Source organism: Triplophysa dalaica, chromosome 16 (assembly GCF_015846415.1).
Source record: "Triplophysa dalaica isolate WHDGS20190420 chromosome 16, ASM1584641v1, whole genome shotgun sequence".
In the NCBI taxonomy this organism is placed as follows: Eukaryota; Metazoa; Chordata; class Actinopteri; order Cypriniformes; family Nemacheilidae; genus Triplophysa; species Triplophysa dalaica.
The window spans coordinates 8,182,232-8,209,015 of record NC_079557.1 but is presented as its reverse complement, the minus strand read 5'-3'; the positions used below and the strand labels follow the sequence as shown (position 1 = coordinate 8,209,015).

The window sequence follows — 26,784 nt, the reverse complement described above, 5'->3', positions numbered from 1 at the left end:
CCGCTGTTGTCAGTCATCTCCCCTCATAATAGGAAAGCGGGCCTCTGCAATAATTGCTTTGATGGTCCAGCCTGAACAAATCACTTCTGGGCATAGAATGAGGCCTTGGAGATGGCAGCCAGAGAGAAAAGGTGGGAATAAATTAAAGCACTTTGCGTTCCTCGGGGCCATGTGTCCCAGATTTCTTTAAAGAAGAAAAAATTGAGAGAGAAGGGGGGAAAAATATGCTCCTTTCTTTGCCTAGGAATAAATGTAGCAATAAATGCAGCAATAGACATCCACTGACCATCGTGGTGAAATGGGTTATTCAAAGAGAGACAAAGGAGACTACATAGTTAACTGACAGGTGAAGAAAGGGGGATTTCAGTGGAAATAATCTGATTTTGAACGGAGCTCGCTTTATAGAAGTACTTCTGGTTGGGTCTTTGTGTGCCAACAAAAGTTGGCCTTTCTAAATGGAAGGCTTTGAATGTTTTAAGGCTCATGAATGGGACTAGTGGATGTTCCAGTCGAAACTCTGCCAAGGGTCCTGCTGCTAGGCCTTAGTGCAGGATTAGGCCCGGGCTATTAATGTACCCCTGGGATGGATTGATGCTGCTGTCCATTTTGTGTCTTTAGTGCCCTCAGTGGCAGTTCTGAAACAGATTGTCACAAAAGCCGCATAGCGTAAGAGCAAATATGGGACCGTGCCCTTGTGTTCCCTATAAAAATGTTACAGTCGCAAACTGTGCATTTGTGACTTTTTATGTGTTTCGAGATTAGTTTTGTGTGTTAATATACACACTTTTTGGCACAATATATGCACAATTATTTTAATATATAATTTCCTTGTTTTTAAGTCATTTAAAGGGGTTTATTAGTTGCTATTTCCTCTTTATTGACGATGTAGACTTCCGTTTGCATGGATACATACATTTGCATCTTGTTTGCTTTAAGGGAAACATGAAATATGATCTTTTATGCAAAAGAGTTATCAAGGACAGTGTCACAAATTACATTTCGTTACTGAATTAGTTAATATTGAAACATTTCTGAGTTCTTAAAGGGACAGTTTAAGCAAAAATGAAAATTCTCTCATCATTTACTCAAAACCTGTTTCAAAAGATACTTTGACGAAAGTTTGTAAGGAAATAGCGCTGGCACCCATTCAGTTTTATCGTATGGACACAAAACCCATGTAAGTGAATGGGTTCCGGTTAACATATACATGATACATTTTTGATTTGACAAGAGGGTGAGTAAATGATGACAGAATTTTCATTTTTGGGTGAACTACCACGTCAGACATACGTATATTATTGGTTTAGCCGTTATTTATTCATCACCAGTTTTTCTTAATTTTAAGTCATCCATGTGCAACTAGTGTGATACAATGAAAGAAAAACTGTATAACTTTAAAAAAGCTTTGTTATAATGACATTAGAGTGTCGATGGAAGGAACAAAGTAGCATTGTTTAAAGTGGGCGGAGGAGTTTCACATTGTGGCGATGTGTCGGCGCATAGGGCAAACTCTATAAAAGTTTCACACATGACCTCTTAATTACAGCTGCCGGGTTCAGTGTGCCTGGCATCATCAATCCGCCGCTCCACACAATGCTGCCTCCCTCTGTCCCGGCACAGCGTGCGAATGTCATCCAGAATAACTCGACTTCCCAGGGGCAGAATTGTTTCCCAAGCTCTGGAGGAACGCCCCTCTTTAGTTCCAGCAGTGCTTTCACCAGCCCCCACCCCAAAACTGGCCTATCTAAGTATTAGCTTTTTCTTCTCTTTTTCGTTTTTTTTCCTCAGTCCCAGTGACAGTTCATTACAATTCTTTGGAAGTGCAGGTGCTGCCCATGTTCGGGCTTTCTAAGAAGGAAATGGAATCAGCAGGCCGTTGAAATGCAAAAAAAAGTTCATTATATTGAAGTGAAACTGATGACATGTATTATTCGCTACGTGTGCAGTAGGATTTTGACGGAAGGTAATAAAAACCCTGTCTATATCAAAAATCTTTAAGGATTGTGCCTAAAAAGTTAACGATGAGCTGAATCACTCTCTTCAGAGCCTCTTTTCCTCAGTAAGACTCATTTCCTCTTTTGATTAATCATTGCAACATCTGTCTCGGCTGTCAATTACAGACTCGGCCTTAAGGGTGAGGTGAGATCATATCTTTTTTGCATCATAATTCCGTCTCATCCCCGTTTCAGACTTTTCGCTGTCATTCTTTGTTAAGAACATCACTAATAAGCCACATCGCAGCTTTTCTCGCTGAATTGTAAAATGAGATTAAGCACGCAGACGCTCAATCATGGCTGCGTGGCATCTCGCGGCAGAGGACAAGCTGTGTCCCCAGACGCAGAGCGGGGCACGTGTCTCAGGTAAGCGTCTGAGCCTTTCTTTTGCTCAATCCATAATTAACAATCTCCTTCAAAATTCAGCCCTTTTCTCCTCTATCCTGTGATACGACATCACTCAGTACTAGTTAGCTGAACGGACACGTGTGCCCTGCGCCATGACTGCCTCCTGCTGAGGCCCTGTTAAAGCATGGTGACCTGCTTTAGATTACCGCTTTAAGACATCATTTATGTGAGCACTGGAAGCAACTGTGATGGTATTGACAGGATTTGTGTTAAGATTGACATTTTAAGTATGTTTAAAGCTTATCTGTTATTTAGGGTGTGATGGCATGTTTTTGTTCTAATCAACACCGTACATGGACAAATAAAATAGTAAGTCTTTATTTATATAAAAAGTCACTTTTTGTGATTTAGTGTTATCTACATAGAATCATTCTAGATCATTTAAAGAACATTCTGTGATAAAGCAGTATAAAACCCTGATGTATTTAATATTGACCGAGTAAGGCCATACATATTGAAATCAATGTTAAAGTGGTAGTTCACCCAAAAGCGAAAATTCACAATTCAAACCTGTGTGACATTCTTTCTTTTGCAGAACACAAAAGAAGATATTTTGAAGAATGACGCATTCACTTATATTGTATAGACACAAAACCAATTCAAGTCAATTCAGCCATTGTCGGGTTATCAACGTTCTACAAAATATCCTCTTTTGTGTTCCGCAGGAAGTCATACAGGTTTAACATTGGGAATGGTGACAGAGTTTCCTTTTTTTATTATCCCTTTAACAAGTAAACATTTCGTTTTTATTTTAGCAAAATAATAAAAGTCAGTTTTATAGTCATTGTAAGTAAAATCATTGATTTTAGTATTTAAAACCATTAATGTTCGTATCATGAATATGTACACTGTCTTTTTTATTTATTTTGTTTTATTATTTAACTGTCTGTTTGTTTTGTCTGCCCATCTACAGTTGGCCTTAGGACTTTTTTTTCTCATACCTGTAATCTCACGGTGCAGAATTGTGTTGCTTTCCCTCAAGCGAGTTGGATGGTGGTCGTGCCCGGGGGGTGTTGGGAATACATACTGTTTTGTGACACATGACAAGGAACGGTCAAACCATCCTGATATTCAGAAACACCTTATACTCTTCAACAATGAATCTAGCCCTTAGACGTCATATTTCTGCAACTTATGTGTAGAATTTTAATCAACCTCGATCTGTTGAACAGCAAATTGAATAAGTTGAAATAAGAGCAGTCTAAACCTGGCCTTGCTAATGTAGGCTGTTGTCCATGCTTCAGAGCGAGCGAGCAAAGCAAAAGAGAGAGAGCTGAATGAATGTAGAGTACTCGAGATCATACATCATTGTCATCACACCTTCTTTCCTCACTGCCGGCTTATTTACTGCCCATGGCTGAGGTTTAGAGAGATAAAGAGAGCGAGACCAGCTCGTGCTGCTTCTGTTTTTGTAGAGTAATTCATGCTACAACCCTAAGTGAATATTGTAATATTTGACTTATTTGTTTTTCTTTTTTTAATTTAGTGTCTGTTGATTTCACGCTTGCTTACATGTCACTGATTAAACGGACGCACACCGTCGCTCAAGTGTGCAGATCATACCACCTCCAGCCAGAGGGGGGACCTGCTCGCACACTTGCCTGCCTGTGTCTTCTTTACTTTGAATCAGCAAGTCTATGTGTACCTGTTGTCTGTCTATGTGATACATTTTACCCGGACGGTGTTTTCAAATGCATCTGACAGACGCCAGGTCCTCCTGCGTTATATTGTAGCATTGTCTTGAGCCTGCTTTAATACTGTCTTTCAGGCTGTCATCACGACTCGAAATATAGCTCACGCGTCTATAGTTTCTCTGGCGTTCACCTTGAAGCCTGTGTTGCACAAATAGAGCGTACCAGCCAAGCCATGTGTCAGCCCTGCAGAGAACAAACTGTTGATGCTACCTTGCTTTTTTATAGTTTACAACCTGTTGTTTTTGGCGAAATCTGATAAGACTGCTGCAAATGGCGCATTGTGACACTAGCGCTGCACTGAAGCGTGATCCGGCGCCCTCGGAAGAAACTTTGCCTCAAATTGAAGATGCCTGTCCTTTTCTGGGTCATGTCATTTGCATAGCCTGTGTTTAAGACAGGTTATGAAGCATTCTTGATTCAGATGCAAATTCGGTGGTTATCTGCTACAGGAGCCGATGAACAATGGGTGTACCAAACACACGGCCCACGAGAGGAAATGAAAGTCCGCCTTTTTCAGCTCGGCTGATTCCATTATAGACACTATTATTGGCTTACAATGGCAACATCTATTATCTGAAGCCATTTTATTGGACAGGGATAGTCTTTTATTAATGTCAGCATTAATCAGACAAACCCCAGCACAACTTGATGATGGCCTGACCCTCTCTATCAAATAGATAGCGATGCTGGGTCGCTCCTTCCTGTCATGTGTTGGCGCTCACGTGTCACTTCCTTAAACTCTAACCCATAGAGTTAAAAAATGATTAGGTGAATTTGTCATTCGTGAGTAAACAGGAAGTGAACTCTGGTCATGTATTTAGATTTGTGTGCGTGAGTCATTCACTCTGCATACTTTTTATAGGGGAATTTGCATGAGACTTTTAGCCAGCAAGGTTGAGGATGCTGTTTTAGTCGACCCTCATCTAGACAGACTTACAGTTCACTAATTGCATGAGTATTTAGCCTGAAGCAGTCTGTGATTTGATGCTTAAGAGCACAGAGGTGGAATCTTGTAAACACTTCAGTTGGAACACCTGCAACCTTTGTTTTAGCAGACCAAAAGATTAACTACATGGAAGTTAAAACAGCTTGATAGCATGTAAAATGAAAAGTTTTGTCTGTGATTTTATACAATTAAATTAAATGTATTTAAAATTAAATAAATATTAAAATTAAAGATTCAAAACTAAAATGGGATAAAATCAAAATGATCATATAGTCTTTGACTTCAAACCACAGAGATATTTAATAAAATATAATTGTGAATATGTTGTTTCAAAGTCAAAATCATTTTTCAAGCTATTGGTTCTTAGAGATTGACAGGTTACCTGTAGATTAAACTGTTACACAGTTTCCTTTCCCTGTGACAGAAGCCGATCGGCATCCATTTTATCCTTCCTACTGTATCTTCTCATCAAGCCTCTATTCCTGTATTCTGTCCTTTCTTTGAGCTTGGCCTCTTTCCTCGAAATGACAAAACATTTGTGTTGATCAGCATCCACGCTCAGTCTGAATGTATAGTGAATATATAGCTCGATAAATGAGAAAGTGGAGCAGTTTTTACAAAGAGCTAAGAATAGAGCGGAGCCCGTGGCAGAGGGCAGGGAGGGGAGGAGAAGAGGAGCAACCGGAGAGTTTGAATAAGAAGCCTTGTCAATTAAATGCTAATAGAAAACTCTAGGGAAATGCTGTTGTGTTCTCAAAGGTAATGTCTATTCGCACTCTTTCTATTTTTCTTTCATTCTCGGTCTCTCATTCTTTCTTTCTCTCATTTTCCCCGCTCCATGTAGTCTCTTGATTCTCAAAACCCTGTCAATAGGATTTTATGTCCTGAAAAGTTTGTACTGCAGCTTGTTGATGTCCACAGTTTACACTTCTTTTCCAACCCAGAGCAGGTGCATGAAAATACGTTGGAGACAGTTATTACAGAAATGACACGTGGTTAAGGCAGAAAAAATAATAATATTAGCACTCAATTATTTTATTAATAAAAGGTTAGTTCACCCCAAAATAAAAAAAACATTATAATTGACACATAAGAAGATATGTTGAGAAATGTCTAAGTGGTTATAGTATGTGTCCATACTATGGAAGTCAATGGGAGTCGATGTTGTTTGATAACTAACATCAGGTTTGGAATGACATGAGTGTGTAAATGATTAAAAAAAAAATTGGGCTGAACTATCCATTTAATGCTATAATATTAATAAATGCTTGTTCATTTTGGTCTAAAGAATGGCAGCATTCTCATTCCTTGTTTTTTCCCCTCCATGTCTAACAGACCCTAAGTAATAACATGAATAAAAATATCTGTGCAATCTGCTGGCAAAATATGCTGTTTTCACCGCTTAAGGGGAGCATCCTCCCTTAATGGTAAGATGCCAAATAAAAATAAAGAAGAACAGTGTGCTGCTTAAAGAAACTGTTTGGGTTCTTTATGGCTACCTGTGATGGCACCAAGGGGGAGGAATGATGTTAGAGAAATACATATGCCTGTTATTTGTGATGACAGCTCCTCTCATTTCCATTTGATTAAAAAGATCTAATCCTCAAGTACTAACTTACTTGATGTTGACGGGTTGATCTCTCAAACAAAGATCAAAGGGAGTGGGCGAACAATTCCAAGTTACATCAAGACTAACAACTCCTTTCCTGTGCCAGCAGTCAAGCGCCGAGCATTTTAAGAATGTATGTTGCCAAAATAAAGCTAATTGGTTTTGCCAAGGGCCAAGTGGATCACTCAGAAAGAGTTTACAGGGCCATGTGCTCGACAAGTTGACACATTTTGTTCCATGGATAATAAAGCTTTGTGACATTATTTCTTTTTCTTTGCAATTTTTTTATTTGTAGAGGCTCAATCCGCCTTCACCTCTGAAGTTTAGCCTTCAGTTAACCAGAGCACAGCAGAGAGGCTTACCAGTTTTTTTGATTATTTTTGATTATTTTTTGATTATTTTTGATTATTTATTTAATTATTTATTATAATTTGTTTTTAATGTGTCTCTTGCAGAATAGATGGAAAAAGGTGTGCCGTTTATAAAGAAAGAAACATGAAATTATGAAAGGCCACAATGATAGAAACATTAGAATTGACCATTTTAAAGATAAATGATTCATAATCCATCCATCCATCCATTTTCTACCGCTTATCCGAACTACCTCGGGTCACGGGGAGCCTGCGCCTATCTCAGGAGTCATCGGGCATCAAGGCAGGATACACCCTGGATGGAGTGCCAACCCATCACAGGGCACACGCACGCACTCATTCATTCACGCACTCACACCCTACGGACAATTTTTCCAGAGATGCCAATCAACCTACCATGCATGTCTTTGGACCAGGGGAGGAAACCGGAGTACCCGGAGGAAACCCCCGAGGCACGGGGAGAACATGCAAACTCCACACACACAAGTCTGAAGCGGGAAACGAACCCCCAACCTTGGAGGTGTGAGGCGAACGTGCTAACCACTAAGCCACCGTGCCCCCATTCATAATCTAAGTATTCAATAAAATATTTATTTTTATAGTCTTAGAAGTTCCCAGTTAAACAAAGAAAAACCGGAATCGTGAATAGTCGTGATATTAACAATACTAAACATGATATTACTGGAAATAATTCAGAGACAGAGAAAAATAATAATACTGATATAAAATTGACTGATGAATGAATTAAATAGCATGATAATATTTTTATTGTGAATGCTTTTTGCCACCATCTTTTCTAGTTGTGCTCAGTCGTTTTTTAGAATCACAGGTAAAATCATTCAGTGTTTGGTGTCTCATGATTCTAGTTTTAGAATTTATGAGCGAGTCGTCTGGAAATATGTAACGTTTTGGGGTTATTAAATAGATGTTTTAAAAAAATCTGGGAAGTTCAGATGCAAAACCCACTGAATCCTTTAGACCTCATTCATTTTAAATGCATTTTTTATCAGGCTCCTGCATTTACTTTCATTAATATCAGATATTTTAATAGCATAGGCTATACTATATGTGGAGAGCATTCACTCAACATTGCAAAATACTTTGTAAAGGAGGTGGGCAATTCCGTAAAAATGTCAACCTTACTACCAAAAATAAAGTTTTTACCAGCGTTTTTTTAATCGTATGAAAATGACTATCAAAGACTCGCTTCTGGTCGCAAGAAAAACTCTTTAAGTATGTTGTGTCCAGTCTTTGTATGTTTCAGCTTGTCGTTAAGTGTGTCCCCAGCTTAAATGCTTGGTTAGAAATATATTTATTGAAGTATTGTCCGCATGGCACTTTTGCCAAATTGGCCAAAAAAATCCTACCAAAATAGTCTGACATGACTTTCTCTTTCCTTCATTTTATTTTCTCGTTTTATTCCGAGATTCACTCCCAAATCTTTTCAATCAGAGCTCTCGCGTGACTGTCTGTGACCTCAGTCTGCACTTTTTCCTCTCTCTTAAGAGGAAAGCTCATTTCCGGCCATGTGGATGTCTCCGCACTGTTCGTCTTTTACTCTGTCATTTATAGTGACATCTTAAGTAATCCTCCAAAGACCGCCCTCCCTCCAGCCCATATGTAGGCCTGTGATTGTATGAATAATCTCCAGGTCCCATATGGCTACGTGTCTTGAAGTATTTGATCAGAGCAGCGATGAAGTGTTTCAGGCATCGCTGTGTGTTTGTTCTGCCGTGTTTGTCACATGCTCCTGTCGCATGCTTCTGCCGGGCAGGCGTTTAACATACCAAGCGCTTTACGTACTCTTCCTCTGCCACGATCCCCCGACTTGCCCCTTCTCGAGCAATCACAAGCAACACTACTGTCATTTATAAACTTTTAATATCTGCTCCAGTGGGTAATGGCTAATTTCTCCCAGCACATGGCTCTTCGTTAAAACTTGATTTCTGTCAGAGAGGATCTCTATCACATTAGCTGCAGTCACTTGGATTGGTGTGGGTTTTATTCATTTATTTTTATTTAAGATGCAGTGCAATTTCTATTTTTAATCACGCTGCAGCCCAGCTGGAAGGTCCCGTGCTCTCTCTCTTTCTTTCATCTCCCTTCATTTTTGTCTACCTTTTGGTCTCCGGTGTGTTTCTTTATGCTAATCGCCCTCCTCACGGCTCCATAGCAAGCAGGAAATGATTAATATCGTAAGGATAAAGTGTGAAACAGTATCATGAAATATATCAATTTGGATTGGAATGCTGCTGATGTGTTCAGAGAGCTGCTCACTTCGCTGGCACTTATCCGCTAGTTTAGTGCTTCGAGAAGAGAAAAATCAATGCGTTTCCAGCAGGTTTTTGCTCTGTTTTATCATCGTCTTTTGAGTCACTTTTTTCAGAAGCATGAAAGGCTTTCCGTGTTCACCTGCATATCCCATTGTATTCCTTGGGTCAACTCCTGTTTCCAGTTATTCTTCGCGTAAGAGGATCGATTCTTCACTTTTCCCGCAGCATCATAAAAGTTGATGCTTCTCCCTATAGCAGAATTTTCACATTATGTTCATATTGGATGACGTCATCCGCAGGTCATGTGTAGATCCACTTCAATTACTCGGTTCAGGTTGCGGCCAAAGCAGCCGAAGAGATCATTTGCTCTCTCATTATGGATGCTGAGGGAGGATAAGCCTTGCTTAACACCACCACTGCCAGACTTTCACCCTGGCTTGCAAGGTCAGCCCAGGTCGACACCAGAGATGAGCGAGAGCGTGTGTGGATGCCTGTATTGGTGATGCTGGGCGGCAAGCTTGTTGTACTGACCCTTGGACCTTCTCACAGCCTGTGTCTTGGTTTTTACGCTTCTTCTCACTTGCTTGCCTTCCTTTGGCAAGAAATCAACTTTAATGAAGCTCTCACATCTCAGGGTTCACTATGGGTTCCTGCTTAAATATATCAGAGCATGGCTTTGTTTGTGTTTTTTGCTGTGAGCTGAGAGACCCATGGCTAGCATTTCATCAGGCAAACATACAGGTTGTTAAGGAGCCGGCTTGGCTTGAGCAGCAAATTACTTTTGCGTTGACAGAGCGAGCACGCCTTACGTTCTCAGCTTATTCATTATGGCCGTATGGAGGATTCAGATCTGCTCTTTTCATCTCTGGAACCAACAGCAGGAAAGTTATGGGAATTATTTCGCCCAAGAGACCAGATGAAGAAATAGAGGAACAGCTCTGCCAGCTATGACATTTTACTCTGTCTGTATATAGAGCACCTGTTTCAACCTGGATAGGGTTGCACTTTTGTACATTTTATTTTTAACCAAACCGAGGATGTTGTCTGCTGGTCATGTATGATGCAACACATTTATTTTGAAACAAACCTGACACAATGGCAACAAAAATGTAATGGCATGAGTGGATAGCTCTTATAGCAAGAAACCTTTAAAAGCCATTCTTAGATGCATGTGTGTGTGTGTGTGTGTGTGCGTGGGTGTCTACACAAATACAGTAATACCAACCTGATCTCACAGGAATATAATGAATTGATTTGGAGCAATGTTGATGCCCCGCCCCTAACATCACTAGCGGGAATGCTTATCATACTAAAATGTACGAATGGGATCGTACCAATTCATACGAATTAGCCCAAATTAGCCACATGCTTAAAAAGTTAAGTTTTTCCCCAGAGTGTGTGTTGGTATAGTAATCTTGTAAAAAGAATAATGTAAAAACTGCTTTTAAATCAAGCTAAGTTATGTTTATTCGAAAATGTCAAATTCAGAAAGTTCTACGTCATGGTTAGGATAAGGGGTGAGGTTACGGTTTGGGCGTAGAATATACGGTTTTGCACGGTATAAAAATCATTATGTGTATGGAAAGTCCCCATAAAACATGCAAGTCCAATGTGTGGTGTGTGTGTATGCGTGTAGGCCACTCTGGGTAGCGTGTTAACCAGAGGAGCAGCCGGTCCACCAGATGTTCCCTCCCACAGTGGATGTGTCACATAGGGACCTTTGGTCCTTTACCTGCTCTCTGCTTAAGACCTTCATCACTGGAGATTTTCTGTCCCTGAATCTCTCAGCTATGACTGATCATTGTCCAACCACCGTTTTGTTCAAATGTCAGATATTTGATTCCGTCAGATACACATTTTGACATACAGCTTTTATGTTTTGGGAATTTATTATAGGTATATGTCCCTAGGTAGTTTTTACATTTTCCTATGGTAATGCCCTAAAAAACATGTTGCTGAAGGTCATAAGCCCCACTGGATCCTGATTGGTTGTGAGATTTATGAGGCGAACATGAGTCCTTTAGGGAAAGGTCACATCGACAGGTAACATGGGATTCAGTGAGCCGCAGAAACGTTGTGAGATTATGAAGCTTTATGACCCTCATCATACTGCAGATTGTGGTGGTAATATTGATGCTTTAAAATGTTGGTCACTGCCGTTCACTAGGATTTTTAAATGAACAATTTCCAGATTCTATGATTATATATAATCATCGGTTTGTTCAATAGACCATTCATCTTTTTTCCTGTGCTCTTTTATTTAAAAGGTACAAAACTGCAGTTCCTGTATTTTATTCTCCCCACAGGCCGTCAATCATCAGCCATTTGTAAACATAAACCTGAACCAATTTACATCGACTTTGAATGATAGAATCAGACATTTTCCAACAGACAAAGAAAATGAGGGGAAAAGGTGTTGTTTGTCAAACCAGTTCGAGGCATTTTGACATTCGGATTTGTATGACTTTTATAAAACGTGACGGGCCCTCTCCCCAGTCTTTTTGGAACATAAATGGCTCCCCTCCATCAAAGAAACCAAAATGAGTTACAAATTGCTAGTAAATTATTTCCAGTTCTTGTGGATAATAGGGTACCTTGTGAAGACTTTGATTTCTTTCCTATGTGTTTATTCAGCCATCTTTGTAATGCTCTGCTGGAATTCATATTGATACCTGTCAGGCAGTGTTGCTGGGCAGCGGGGAAAAGGGGGCTGTGAAACTAGGGGAAGGGGAGATGTGGTACAGAGGGCACATCTGTCAGATCTGTTGACTTAACCCATGCTGTGATGTGAAGGGTACTGTCAGGAGATGGAGGAAAGCCAGCACAGGTATGCCCAGTGCGTACACTGTCCTCGGGCTGGAACTTACTGTGACACCCTGGTGGACCGGGAGGAAGGGAGTGGTAATCTCTCTTGTGTAATGTGCTGACAGGAAAGATCTGTCCACTGCAATGCCCTAATGTGAAGACTCATCCTATCTCATCCTGGACCCTCAATGAGTTTTCTAGATGGCAGAGTTTGATCTTGGAGTTCCAGGATTTTATTGTGGATTTTAATTACAGTAGGCAGACAGTACACCAAAAAAATACTGGTGGTTGTACAGAGGGTGTTGGTAGGGGTTACGCTAAAAAATCATTATCCGCTTTGACATAGAGAGGCACTCGTATATCTGCCAATAATCGGTATCAGTCCATCAGTTATAGTTAAAAAACAGACGATGATCAGGGAAGAAATATCCTGTCAAATAAAAGAGGACAATAAAATGCAATGAATTTGTGCTCTGTATATAGAAAATTATAAGAAACATAACCAGTTTGATATTCAACATTCATATATTTATTATATGAAGTATAACATTTAGAAAGTAAAGAAACCTTTAATCTTTCCTTTGATAGACTGTGGGGAAAATGTAATGTGTATTTTTTATTCTTCATTAAACTATTGTATTTCTTAATATAACTTTGTTAAAGGTTTTTGACTTATTTAATGTATCCTCCTTTTTCACCTTCTGACTGCGATTAGCACCCTTTATCTTCTAAATATTTATAAAATATGGAAACTTTTTTATAACTTTTTAAATTGATGTAAATTATTGTAAACATTTTGAATTATTATCAATGTTTTTAATACCCTACCATTAAAAACTATTTCCTGTTTTTGCAAACTAAGCATCGCATGTTATCACGGGCAACACTACAGGCTTTGTGGATGGAGGGAGGACTGTTGGTGAAACTTTAATGTTAATTGATCCCAGGGATGGAATGCAGACACAGGTGTGTAGCCGCAAGGCAAGGCTGCCAATAGAGGCCTTTTTGGAAAAGGCCGACAGCAGGACCAGTGGCTGTAGAGCTGAAGTGCCACCAGCAGGGAGAACTATTTGTTGTCAGCACAATCGTGTTGCAGAATGTTAGTTTTGAGCATTAATGGGCACCAACGGTTCCAGCCAGTACAGCATAGGTCATTTCGCTTTCAAATCAAACGGTAAGAGAAAGAACGTTAAGATTTGGACTGAGCCGAGCATATATTTTTTCGCTGCAGGTTCAAGTGTTGACTGCACTCATATCAGCGGCAGGTGTGAGTCTGGTGCTTTATCTCACCCGCTCCCTGAAGCACGTCTCGTGTAACAACGTTATTACCGGGAGACTTAATCAAACCCACTAACAATAGCTCACACTGACAGACATCCAGGCAGCTGGTGCATAATGCTCTGTGAATATTCAGAGTGGCCCAGCAACCCCGTCTGCCCGCTTAATCAAGTTCTCCTGGTCACCTGGGGAACAGGAAGCAAAAGGTGAAGTGCGGCAGCACTGCTTATTGAAACTGTAGCTTTACACTGAGGCTGAGAGTGAGAACAGGATGACATGATGCTGATGAATAATACACCATAGATGTATCTGTGTACACCCTTTCAAACCTTTTTTATTTACATTTTTTAAATATGAAACGGTTGACTGGGGCACCATTGCGAGTGTATTGCCTTTGCTCTCATATTCATAGGACACAAAATAACACAGTTTGAGCTTTTTATTCGGTAGGAATAAAGAGCTCTCCGCGGGACATCAATCATTCAGCTGCTTGTGAACACGAACAAACACATTTATTTAAAATGATGATGTTTCTGTTGAAATAAAAAAGGGATGAGAGAGATGGATGAGAGGGAACCAGAGACCATGACATTGGAAGTGAATGGTATACTGTTTTCTTTAAAATGCCACATTTACAGTAATTACAGACACACATATATCTCGCATAGCATCATGGCTGTATTCTTTTGACTCTTTTTGTTGTCCTGTTATTATTGTCTTGTTTGGGCACGCTCAGACCCATGCAGCTCTATAAAAGAGTAATGTAGAACCTTGGAGAGACCCGCTGTACTGCACTTTATTCGGGAATGCTGACTTATTTATAGGTGTTGGAATCGTGTTGTTTGCTTGTTTTATTGAAAAGCTTGCGGGTAAAGTGGCGACAGGCTAGCATGCGATCGCCGTCTCTGTAGGGCTCCCCTGCAGAAATCTTCTTCCCGATAAATAAGTCAGTGTTGATGAATCTTTAATTCGCATATGAAATCCATTGTCGCCCAGAAGGTCTGCGGGGACGTGTCGTAACTCCACGCGTGCAGCAAAGCAACCAGCCCCCCAGGTCAAACAAACCCATCGTAGTTGGTATTCTGAAAGAGAAGCTGTTGTGGTCGCCGTAATTAGCTCAGTATGCGCCTCCACCGAATAACATAACAAGCATGGTTTAAGACTTGCAGTCATGTGACATCTGGCTCTGTTGTATTTCACCTTCATGGCGGCATCAGTACAGCCATCAGACTGATTTAGTGCAACACTGTCACTTTTCATACGCCATAACCTACAGTTCGGAGACGCACGCGGAAAAAAATTGTAAACCTTGCGGTTTCATAAAAAAGAGATTGTTCTTTTGATGCCTGATGGGATAGAAGCATCAAATAGCAAGATGGAGAGGCACAAAGGGAAATGCAAGCTGAAGAGAGAAAGGAAGTGGTTCAGGTTAAAGCAGTAATTTAAGGCATTCAAAACAGAGCAATTGACTCTTTTGAGAGTTTGACATGTCCAAGAATAAGAGAGAACGATGAAGAGCACGGACCACCAGTGAACGTATTTGCTCTACACAAGAAAGTTCTTTCAAATGAATAATTCAGAAGCTAAACTCACTCCATCCCTAAAGCATATCACTCAATCCGTACCGTTCACAGAGCAGGTCACGGGCTCTCTGTGAAAATAGGCTTTTATGATCTTCGTGGTCTTTTGGGTCGAGAAGACATCTAAAGAGAGATGAGTAAATAAATAAAGAAGGTGCAGCATGTTTTATTTAAGTTAAGGTCTGTGTTTTGTGTTCTCAAACTAAGCAATGCTGACCACAGGATTAAGAGATGGGACTTCTGTTTGGTTTCTGAGAAAGTGATGTTACTTTAATGACCGTCTCTCTCGACAGGCTGCAGCTAAAGAAACCTTCCCAGCTGAATCCTCTCCTCAATACAAACATAGCTTATGAAAGTATGAATGTTGTTCTGAGGAGCTCTGTGATTTTGTGTCTTTTTGTTATCCCAGACTGGCTCGGTCATGGTGCGGGCGGTGCATCATCATCACTTGTTGTTTATACAAAAATGCAGTATGGTTATTACAGTCAAAAGCAAACATGTTTTGGAAATCAATTTTAATAAGGACATAATATTAACTATAATTAAGAATACATTAATTAAAAAAGTATTAAAGCTCATCTATCTAAGCACAGTATTATGTATAATTTAAACAAACAAATGAATTTGTTTTCTTCATATAAATAATAGATAAAGAATGACAAATACATTTAAAAATTTGTATAAATATAAAATTAAATTTAAACAGTAGACATTTCCCTCTTTTATAATAAATAAATGATGTATTAAAACACAGAAACAAATAAATATTGAATATAAACAATACACATGGCTTTCTGCATAACAAATCAATCATGTATAAATCAAAGATTAAATAACCAAATTAATTAAAATGAATAAACAATATAAAATATATATATATTCAATATAAACATATTCTTCCTTAACAATCCTGTGTTTACAGAAACCAAGGTTTATAGCTTTCAGAAATGGGATTGTTTTAATCTGCAGTTCTCTTAGTTTACCTCTTGCTTGGGCAGATGGGGAACCTATGAGTTTAATTTGACATTGTAAATGTTTACTTTCTTATATTCAAAGTGAAGATGTTTTTAAACTGCAATGCAGTACTGGTTGCTAATTTAGTAGCTGCTCCAGGTGGCAATCTTTCCCGCCTAAAGTAATGTGTGATTTTTTTTTTTTCTTCCTCTAGTTGACTGTATGATTTGTTGAATCGCTCATTTTCCAGCATCTGCGTCCCCTGTTCTGCTGTTGCCACTACGGCAAGTCGAGTGATTAGGATCTACAAACGGCATCTCGAGACCTTGTTAGCAGAAAGAAGCTTTATCGCTTCCATCCATCCATTTCCCCATCCCTCCATCCCACCACTCATCACTACTTCATCACCCTCATTTCCCATTTTATGACAATCTCACCTACATCCGATTTTGTGAGTTATTACACGGTCTCCATCTGGGTTTGTGCCAGTGATGATTGCTTTTAGACAGCATGGGTTCCCCAAAAGTGTTAAAATTGTTGTTTATCTGCGTACGGATAATCTGTTTTACATTACCATTCAGCATCTCGAATGTCACAGAGTGATTATAAGATGCTGTTTTTTATGGATGCAAGATCCATAGAGCCCCATTGTAGCTGTGCTACACTTAAAATAATTTGGAAGTGAGACTTTGCAACATAGGATCCTTGTCTCTAACATCTTGTATTTTGTTTTTTGACATTGTAAAAGTAAATTCAATATTAAGTAGCCTACAGTATGAAGACAACAAAATAACAATAAAATAGCACAGTAAGTAATACGTGACATGTGTGCAATCCATTCTTTTAAAGCATCAGTCTCCATCGGTATGTGTATACACTACAAGTGTGTGTTCGGCATTTATTCACAGTGATGTTTATCATGTGAATTTATAGAGCTCTCCTCTCCGTGCTGATGCGACATCAGATTTAATGGAGGCGGAGACCAGAGACATGCCTGATCGCTCATGTCTCCTTCGGTCAACATTGCGTTTCTCACTCAATCGTTCCTTTGGATTCATCCAGAACACAATTACATCTGAAAGGCGAAATAGGATTGAAGAATCTATCGATCTGTGTTGTATCAACACTATCCATCTGTGTTTATCTTTCTATCTGGCTTCCCCATCACAGACGGCTTTTTTTTCGCAACCACACCAGGCATTTTCTTTCTTTATTTGTTTAGTGATTTATCAGCCTATTTACCTTATCATGCTGCCAAACCATCCATTTACACATCCATCTGTCTGTCAAATAATATGGTGCTATCCATTTGTCTAACTATCTTCTCTGTGTACTTGCCCCACTGTCAGTCAAAGCTATTCCATAACCGTGCGTATTTTCTTCTGAGTGGGCTTGTCCTGGTGGGCTTGTGATTCATGCGCCCCTCCTCCGTGGTCATGCTTAATCACAGCCGATACTTCACTGTCACTTGCACTTAAGTGTTACGGATAAATAACATTTACATTCGTCCTTTCTTTATAAAATGCACAATAACTCCACCTCAGTATACCAGAAGCCCATCCAAATGCTCATTCTATTGGCAAAGCCAGCTCTCTACTGGGTCACATTCAGTCTTGAAGGTTCAGGCATGGTGCCTGGGGCCTAACACATGGATTAGCCAAACACCTTTCCTGAGTTTGGCCCCCATGTTTTAGCCTCCCAGCATGTTGAAAGCACCCCATACCAAGAGATACGGTTTGCACACCTGCTCATGACCAACTGAATGTGTTTACTATTCACAGTTTCAGGGCTAATACACACTAAAGACATAATAAACATACATGAAATAGCTTTAAAAGACTCCAAGCATCTTTTTGGTAAGAGGCTGAATGCTCAGTTATTGCCTGCAGCATTAGAGAGAATAAGCCATGTTGCTAATAGTGCACATTTGCCTTCCCACAACACTGCCGAGGTGATGATTAACACCGCAGATTTGCCTCAGGGCTGCGATCTGTGCCTTTGCTTCCCAGCTCATTTTTTGGGGTCTCTTTTGTGGGGCTTAGAGCGACATCAAATTCTGCTACTTTCGCTTTTCCTTGTTTTTAAAACCCTGCTGGTCCGTAAAAGAAAAACGTTCTTGTCCACTTTCCTAATAAGACAAGATGTGGGCCACATAGGCCTGAAAGAGGAAAAGACACAAGACCATCCTACCTTAGACGCCAACCATAGCATCTTATCCTGCCGGTGTTACAGAGTTGTCAGGGCCATCCCGCTACAGAGATAAACTAGTGCCTCGCTCACTCCTCTAAAAATAAGCATTTGTTTATCGACATGTGTAGTGATTTCCAGCTCTCCTGCGCCGTATTGTGTGCCTAGCTGTCAAGAAACATTACTCTAAGGCCTGGCTCTCCTTTCAGCTCCGACCGGCCGAGAGAGAATGCAGGACAATGCAGGGTTCTGCAGGGCATCCGGTTAACCAGACTTCAGAGAACTGGGTTAAGATGTTGATTTTTAACTGAGAGTGTAGTTCTTGCTCTTTATTGATGGGCTGAACTTTAACTCTTAAAAGGAAAAGCAGTGAAGGGCAGCGTGGATATCAAATAACTGGGTCATTTATCCAAGGTGGCGAGTGAGCATGTCTAAATGAAGCCTGGCTTTGATTGAGAGCCATGTTAGATGAAAGGCTGAGGAGCAGGATTAGCTAAACTCAGATCTTCGCTGACCAAGTTTGGCATCTTTTTTGATTGCTGCCTCACTTCATTATTTTACTCATTTTGGGGTCTGACAAACTGTCAGATTAGTTATGATTAAATGATTCTGGAGAGATTTAGGGAGAAGGCGCACCAGACCTAAAGCTTATCAGAGCTCTTTTCCATCTTGGTTTGATGGGGAACTTGTGTTTGCTCTTTCTGTTAGAGGATCTGCAGTGGCTGGCTCGAACCAATGCTCAACAGTTTCTCTAAACATGCGTAAGTTCAGCAGAGTGTTGGTACTTTAGAGTGGATTTGTAGTTATCTACTCATCTTTTTTTTTTGCTTTGGGTATGTCATGGAATGCTCTTAAGAGCTCAAATATCAATGTGGACAAAGATCTGGGATATCAGTGAGTACTTAAGATCCCCATATACTCAGCGAGTATTAAGAGTGTTATTTTTAGAAAAAGTTTTTCAAAGTCATTAATTTAGTGTCGGTTAATGTTGATGTCAAATAACTATTCTACATTTCCACTAACAAGAGTTTTTATTTTAATGACTCATACCCACCGTTATATTTTAAGATAAGCTGTTTTTCCTAAACAGCCACCATTTCAACATTATTTTCAGTTTTTCAGAATTTACTATTCATGTGTTAAGTTAGCATTTTGTTTCATTCTGTGACCAACTGACACAATTTTCTCCCAAATTTCAAATAAAATGGTTGTTTCTATATGCATTTATTTTCAGAAAATGAAAACTGGAGAAACAGCTCAAAATAACAGAAAAGATGCTCTGTATGTTTCATAATCACTTTTAAAAAGTATAACTAATATAATATATATATATTACATATATATTATAAGTAATATTTTGATAAGTTATGTGATAACCTCAATTTTCATGTATCTTGTCATGCTGTCAATCTTTCAAATTTCTGTTGGATGACTTTGTCACTCAAGAGGTTTGATTTTGTTGAAATTTGTCTGTATATGCTCTTCACATATTAACATTACTCAAATAATTTCGCTTTAAAACCAGATAAGTTAATAGAGGCTGTCAGGGTTTTCTCTGTGCTCTGTCCGTTTTCTTCTGGGTGCAACTGAATCCACTCCCTCCTCAAAACAATTACTCTTCAGCTTTGAAGGAAACCTCACTTCGTGTAACTGTAGTTTTGTTCCTGCAGCCTCATAACTTGCAGCTAAGAAAATAACACACCTTCACATCCTATTTATATTTCCTGTTTCTAGTTCCAGTGCTCCATTACAAATAAAGCTTTAGTATGGCAAAGGAACGCTGAAGATGAGAAGAGCAGATAGAGTCTCACTCTCTCTCACACCTCCCTCTATGATGGCCCACTAGCAGTAAACACTGCGTGTTGACATATGGCCCTCAGAGATTTAATCATCTTTATTACATTTTGTCGCAGAAAAAAATATGAAGCGATACGAGTTTGCACATTATGAGGTTGAAGGGTGTGTGTGTGTGTGTGTGTAGCTCCCAATGTAAACCTTTGCCTGTGAAAGTCTCTCCAAAACAACAGATGCATTTTTTTAAAGTATATTCTTCAGTTCATTTAATATTCATTGCAAACATTTGTTATTCACTAGCATAATTACCTGTGTTTATTCACATACTGTATTTACAAGAGTGTATATTGAAGCTTATTTGTTATTCATGAAGCAAACCTTGTGCCGAAGAAGGCAACTGATGATGTAACTTCATGTAATTATAGGCACATGACAGTAATGCCAAATCCATTATGTTGTTTAATCTCATTAGAAGGATGCACGAGGGGCCATCAGGGACCCATCAGTCAATCATACAGTGAAGGTGTTCAAGGCAAACGCTCCTCTGTGTGTGTTTACTAGCTTTTTAGTAATCTTCTGTTGTCCTCCCTCTGTAACCCTTGGCCAATCCCATAATCACCCTGTGCAACAGATTGTTAGGTTTGTTTTTGATAACGATGGTCTCCGCCTCCCCAACATCCGCTAAACACTTTGATCTTTAATCTTGGATTGCTGCATAACATCTATGTTCATTTTCTTGTATCAGTCTTTTCTTATTTCACATTCATCCTTTTCTTCTGTCATTCAACCTACAGATGCAGCCTCTGGGAAAAGCAGGTAAAAAAACACATGACTTGTGATCGGAGCAATAGTTCTCCTGAAATTGTCTGCCGGTGTATTTTTATTGTGGAAGTGAATGGCCGTCCCTTAGAGAACAGCTTTATAATGTGTGAAGAGCTGGTGGTTGGTGTGATTGTTTCTGTTGATCGAGTATTTCAGATTGAAGGACCTGAGACCAGAATCTAAGAGAGCTTTTCAGCCCAAATTAAGAGATAGGGAAGGTCTTTTCAAAGGCTTCTTTTTTAGTTTTGGTGGCTCGTCTTTCCCATCCATTTGTTTGAAAGATTCGTTTTTTTCTTCAATCTGTTGAGCAATCTATCTCAAGTATTGCTCTCTACACTTTATTTTCCCCATTGTGCCGAATGCTCCAAATCTTCCACTCTCAAACTAGCCTTGCTACTTTCTATCATTTTCAATTTGATCCACAAACCAAAAGAACCGCCTCTAGCTCTGACAGATCTGAATCGGACAAAATACTCTTCGAAACACCTTCCAATATACAAACAAAATAGGCATTTTAGAAGCAATTGGCTAAACAATGGACTACAGTTTTCACTTTAGATTCTACCCACTTTCATCCAGGATGAGGAACTATATCATCCAAACAGAGTTTTTGAATGCCGACTGGGTCTGAAGATAAAAGAAAGAGCCCCCTTTGTAGAAACCGTAAATAAAATTTGCAATAACAGCCCTGCCTCGTAGAACTTCTTGAAAGTTTTTTGTTTTATCACCGCTGTCAATGTGTAGTTGCATTGCACGTTTGGTTTAGAGAGAGGGAGAGGCTGAGCCCGGAGGCCTCCGGGCATCTGGCTTTTTGAAGTAGAAGTGGATGAAAGACTCAGCCGTCATTTCGACTCATATTATGGGTTTCCTGCAAAGGGAACGTGCGGAGTTGAAAGGTCAACATCCTTAACTTTCACCAATGCTGGAGGAAGTCATCCTGCTGAGAAACGCGTATTTCCTCCTTCCATTTGTGCTTTCAAGTTTTATTTATCTTTTCCTCCCTTGGCCATAACTGCATCTCTTCTATCTGTTGGCATTACCCTCTTGTTATTAGCATTGTCCCTCCCCTGTGGTGAGTTTCCTTGTTAGGACAGATTTATACATCCACTGGAGCTTGAATTAAAAAGGCTCTAGGCAAACTCAAAAAGGGCTTTTCCAAGCACAAGGCAGTTGGGCTTATAATCATCCAGCATGGCTTTCAACAGCAAACTGACCGTAGTAATAAAACAACGACTTTGCTTTATTTCACCTTACCAAAATCTATTTTTCTAAAGCCGTAAAACATAAAGTGATTTCGACTTGTTTTCTCACTAGTGACCTTGGCGAGCAGGCTGGACTTCAGTTTTGTTTAAAGTATGAATCCACCTTTACTGCCGTGCCCACTCGCTCCTAACTCATTACCTGACATGATAAATGGGGCCTGTTCCATTAAACTATGCCCAGCCCATGGTGGCATGGGCACCTGGCACTGAGTAATGGCAGTTGCACGGGCAGAGCTGCCAGGGGTAGGTAGGAAAGGTGTGGTGGCTTAAGCATGGAGTTGGCTCTTGAATCCACAGGAAGAAGAAAGGTTGTCCACTTCACCTGCCAGATGGCCCCCGCCCAGCCTCTCACTACACCATGTTTGGAATGGAGAAGGCCTTTGTGTGAGCCATAATGGGTTGGCCTCTCTAGCCGGGTTCAGCTAACACCTTTAGTATTTGTCTCCATCATATTCTTCTCTGGCCTGGTTTCAAATAGAGCTACAAAGGATCTGCTAAGCAACGGCTTATAACCGAGAATAACATTCCTGTAGTTTGTTCTCTTCTTGGAACATTTAACACGGTCCCTCTAAAACACCAAAGCCTTCTATGAAATGTGCACAGCTAGTGTTAATGCAATGTGTTCTGAGTGTTCGTGCCCATTTAGAGTCTCTTCTCAAGTCTGTGTTGTAATAGGTGGACAAGTTCTTGAGTACAAGACAGGCCACATATAATTCAAATAAAAATATTATATTGAAGTAATATATTTAGTCAAATAAATATAAAGTGAAATATTTGATAGACGTTTCAGTGGCAACAACATAATCAAACGTTATGTGGCCCAGACTTAACTAAACTTTCGGTATGCACTGAGTCTCTCCTTTGTGATTGGTCTACTGCTAAGAGTGTGTGTTGAGATGTCCCGCCCATTACCCTGTACGTGTTCCAGGGGGCATGGTCAAAGTACATTTTGTGATTCATTCACTAACCCAGGAAAACGTTTTTGTAGTACCAACAAGCCATTTATTGTAGTCTTTAAAAAGTGATTTCTGTTAAAGAAAATATCGTCCTTTACTGGGAACTTTGAGCGTTGCGAATCGTTGTTTATGCTCAAACAGCTATACTACTCACTAACTAAGTTTAAAGAAGGGAAATTTCATCAGACCTCCTATTTAATACAAATAAAACAAAATAAATATATAATATTTTAATATAAAATTAATTGTTACATTACTAGCCACTAGCCACACTGATAACCAAACACAGACACACACATAAGTCTACTTTGTGCCAGGCACGTGCATCTATAATATTTTTATTCCCTCCCTTTTGTGTTTATTTGTGTCTTGTCTGTCTCAAACTGTCCACTGACTCTTACCCATTTGTCTCATTCTCTCTCTGTCAACAGACAACCGTCGCACTGGTTTGGAAAGATCCCGTTCACGCCACAATGCAAACCCTATGGTCCGATGATCGCTTGCCGGCTAAGGACAAGCTTCGCCAAGTGCCAAAGACACAAGAGTGGGGAAAGCGAGGAGGGTTGAACAGGGATGGAGAGAGAGCAAAAGCCCCCGCCGGAAAGCCCTCCCCATTTCAAATCTATACCCACCCACACGAACATGCATACAGAACGAACCTCAAAGACGCGTGCCACCGCTTACACTTCATCGCAGGATAACAATGACCCTCTACGAAGCCTTACATAAATATCATTCAATTGCTCTTCATGCATAAGACCCGTTCAATTTGGAGGTGTTTATTTGAGATTTTCTGTTTGCTCGACTTTGTTTGTTTGTTATTTTCATGATTGCGTCGGTTCTGTTTATATCTCAGTGCATCTCATGACGCAAACTCCACCGATCTGGCTCACGTCCATCCCTCTATCTGCAAACAGTCAAACGATTGGCTGCAGTTTGATCTCTCGCTATTGGATTTTTCAACGCGCAAACACGATCGTCTTGTTGACAACAAGCCAAAAGCGCCAGCGAGGACGGTGCGGTTTTGTATGCATATCATAGAAGGGACTTCATCGCCGCTTCGATTGAACAAATCCTTAGCTTGATTTGGTTGGCACCACCTTGCTTTTTATTTCACATAACAGATAACATTAGACGCCAGGTTTCCTCTCATTTCTACATCAGTCGCGCTCCGCAACGTATAGTCTGTGCCCTTTCATATATTACAGATCTGATGTATGTAGCAACATGAAAAAGCTGCTGATTTTTAGCATCAACGCTATCGTGTGTACACATTTGTGCCGTGCCAGCTGCCGCAGGGTTCCCGAAGTGGCTGAAAGTTATTGCTCTTTATCTACAGTAAACACTTGAAACGTTCATAGACATTTCTCCTTTCGAGTCAAAGGTTTTGTTAAGGGAATCTGCTGGTGTGTTCAGCAAGCACGAATCAAAGCGATGCCATTCATTTCTGTTTTCAAGTGTGTCATAGGTGTTCTCTTGATTTCAGCTTTTAGTTCTCTACCGTATGTAGGGAAGTATTTTAGTGAACCGTTGCTTAGTGTTTGTTTTTTTAATTCCTCGGCCATTTTTAAGAGCTCTCAGATGTGCTACCTTTCTGCCTGACCTTTTGAATTTGTCGGATTCAAAAAGTCAGACTGAATTACTTCGCAAGACACGTCTGTGAAATTTGTTACTGTTTTGATTTTCACAGGGTCACATTACAGGTAAAACACACTGTATTCTTCGCTATCACCTGATCTTACAAATTAGACTAACTAAGATAGTCGGACAGAATAAAAGGACTCAAAACCTCTCATATAAAACCAATCCCATCCGAGTAGAATTTATTCTAGAGCTATGCAGCACGACCTGTGTGCTCAAAGCTCATTTTAGCGGCATTCTTTCCTAATTTGTAAAATATGTATTTATTCACAGTTTGCCAGATACAGCCCGAAGTCTTTGAAATGTGAGCATTAACCAGATCCCAGTCCAAAGGAAACCGAATAGTGACATTAAAGAGATGTTCACGACGTGGTGGCTGTCTTCCTGTGAAAACCATTAGTGAAGTCTCTACCAGCTCCCCACACTCTTGCTTGTGGCGTGAGTAGTCATTTGCCATAATGTTTCATGCCCCCCGCGTCCATAACACTGCAGGCAACTGTATGTATAGTAGTGTCTTTTCTCTTACGGGTGACTGGAGTAATACTGCCTAACATTACTGGTACATGCCACACAAAAAGCATTTTCATCCAACCTCAATAAATGCTATCTTTGGTAGTTTTGTTTATGTAAGTGTATAAGACTAAAGGATGGCCGAGAACGCCCATGCTTTTAAACAAAGCGCTGTTAGACAAGCTTTCTGCTTTAGTCTGTGTTTGTCGTACACTCTAGAGCGAGGAAAGGTCGAGATGCGGCGTATCGCAATCCATTGATTTGCTTTTCTAATTAAAACTGCCCTTTGAATGCTTTCCAGCACATCACAATAGATGCTGCGCTGGGCTCATGCAGCTTTCACTACCGGCTATTTTAAACTCGTGTTAATGGTAATTACAGCATCCACAGGCTTTCGGTGCAAACACCTCCAACATGTATTTTTATTTTCAAGTCCGATCATCCTTAAAGCCCAGTTGCAGTATCTGATAGCCATTACCAATGGTACCATGTAACAAAATATACAGTCGATGCTCGGGTGAAAAATATATAGAAGGCTTACATTTTGTTAAACGTGCCAAACATTTGTTATACTTATGGTTTTTTTTTCTATATTATTTTTGTCATTATTATTGTTAGGTATGAAGGGAGTGTAAGAGGAGAATGCAGATCAGTTCAAATGGATTTGATGGAATCACACTAATTTGTTAATTTTGTGAAGAAGATTTATTTGAAACAAGAGGTAGCTTGCAGCGATGTGTCTCCCCAGAAAAACAGTTTATCATGTCATCAATTTTGCAAGGCTAATGTCTGTGACTTATTCTTCAAAATCATGTGTAATTTTTAGATGTTTTCCCCTAAGAAAAACATTGTTTTGTACCATGCAATAATCTTTTACCCTCCGTCTGTGATATTGTTGTTAAATGTGTGTATTACTGTAGGCTAATATATGTGTCATGGGTATTTGGTGAGAATATTGTACAGTAGAGGATATTTCATAATGCAGGTTAGCAGCTGCAGGTGACTTCATATTTAAGTCAGATCCAGGCTAGAAAAGAAAATTCAAAGTTACCTGTGCCAATCTGGGTCCTTTGCAGTGTCATTTATCCACATTTGCTCAATATGCTCAGTTCAGATTGTATGATGGTGCACTTTAATTTGTTCAATATAAACCTGGATCGCTCTTTTAATTTTGTGATTTCTTAGCATATCATTGCCAAAATAGACTGTGTGGTAACTGTTTTTGAGAAGTGATTCGATCTTCATTCAGTTCAACTTCTCCACCAACCTCTCTCATTCCTCGGCGCTTGAAACTAGATCATGAGTTACATGAGTAAGAACAACTACAGCTGTCTCAGGACATGTTTTTTTAGGTAGTGTAGTAATCCATTTCCATTGTGTTTTATTGTCTTTTATGCGATTTATATTTGTAACGTCTTTGTTAATTTTTACCTGTAATTAAAAAAAGGTGAAAATGGTTGTGCACACTGTACCTGAATATGTAACAGAATGTCATACTAAATAATAACCACTTTCTCAAAATAAGGTGTTATTCTCTAAATTATTAATTCATGTCTAGATGGGCAATTCCAGCATTATGGACGTGACATTTTGCATTATGAACGTGACATTAAAATGCTCAGAGAATTAATTTGTTACGATTATATTGAACCATCTGTTTATATTTTACTGAACCCTTGTTGATAAAAAAGGGAAATAAA

The 26,784-nt window shown here is 39.7% G+C and overlaps 1 protein-coding gene across 7 annotated transcripts in view; it reads left to right on the top strand.

Annotated features, from left to right (window-relative positions):
* diaph2 (diaphanous-related formin 2) overlaps positions 1–26,540 on the top strand; it is a 367,005-nt gene extending 340,465 nt beyond the window's left edge. For 5 of the 7 annotated variants that reach the window (XM_056769322.1, XM_056769321.1, XM_056769323.1 and 2 more), the window contains 2 exons: positions 20,688–20,709; positions 23,365–26,540. In XM_056769322.1, coding sequence (XP_056625300.1) covers positions 20,688–20,709; positions 23,365–23,500 — 158 coding nt within the window. In that variant the 3' untranslated portion in view covers positions 23,501–26,540. The remainder of the gene's footprint in view (positions 1–20,687; positions 20,710–23,364) is intronic. The other 2 variants (XM_056769326.1, XM_056769324.1) reach the window with 1 other exon arrangement.
* The last annotated feature ends 244 nt before the right edge of the window (positions 26,541–26,784 follow it).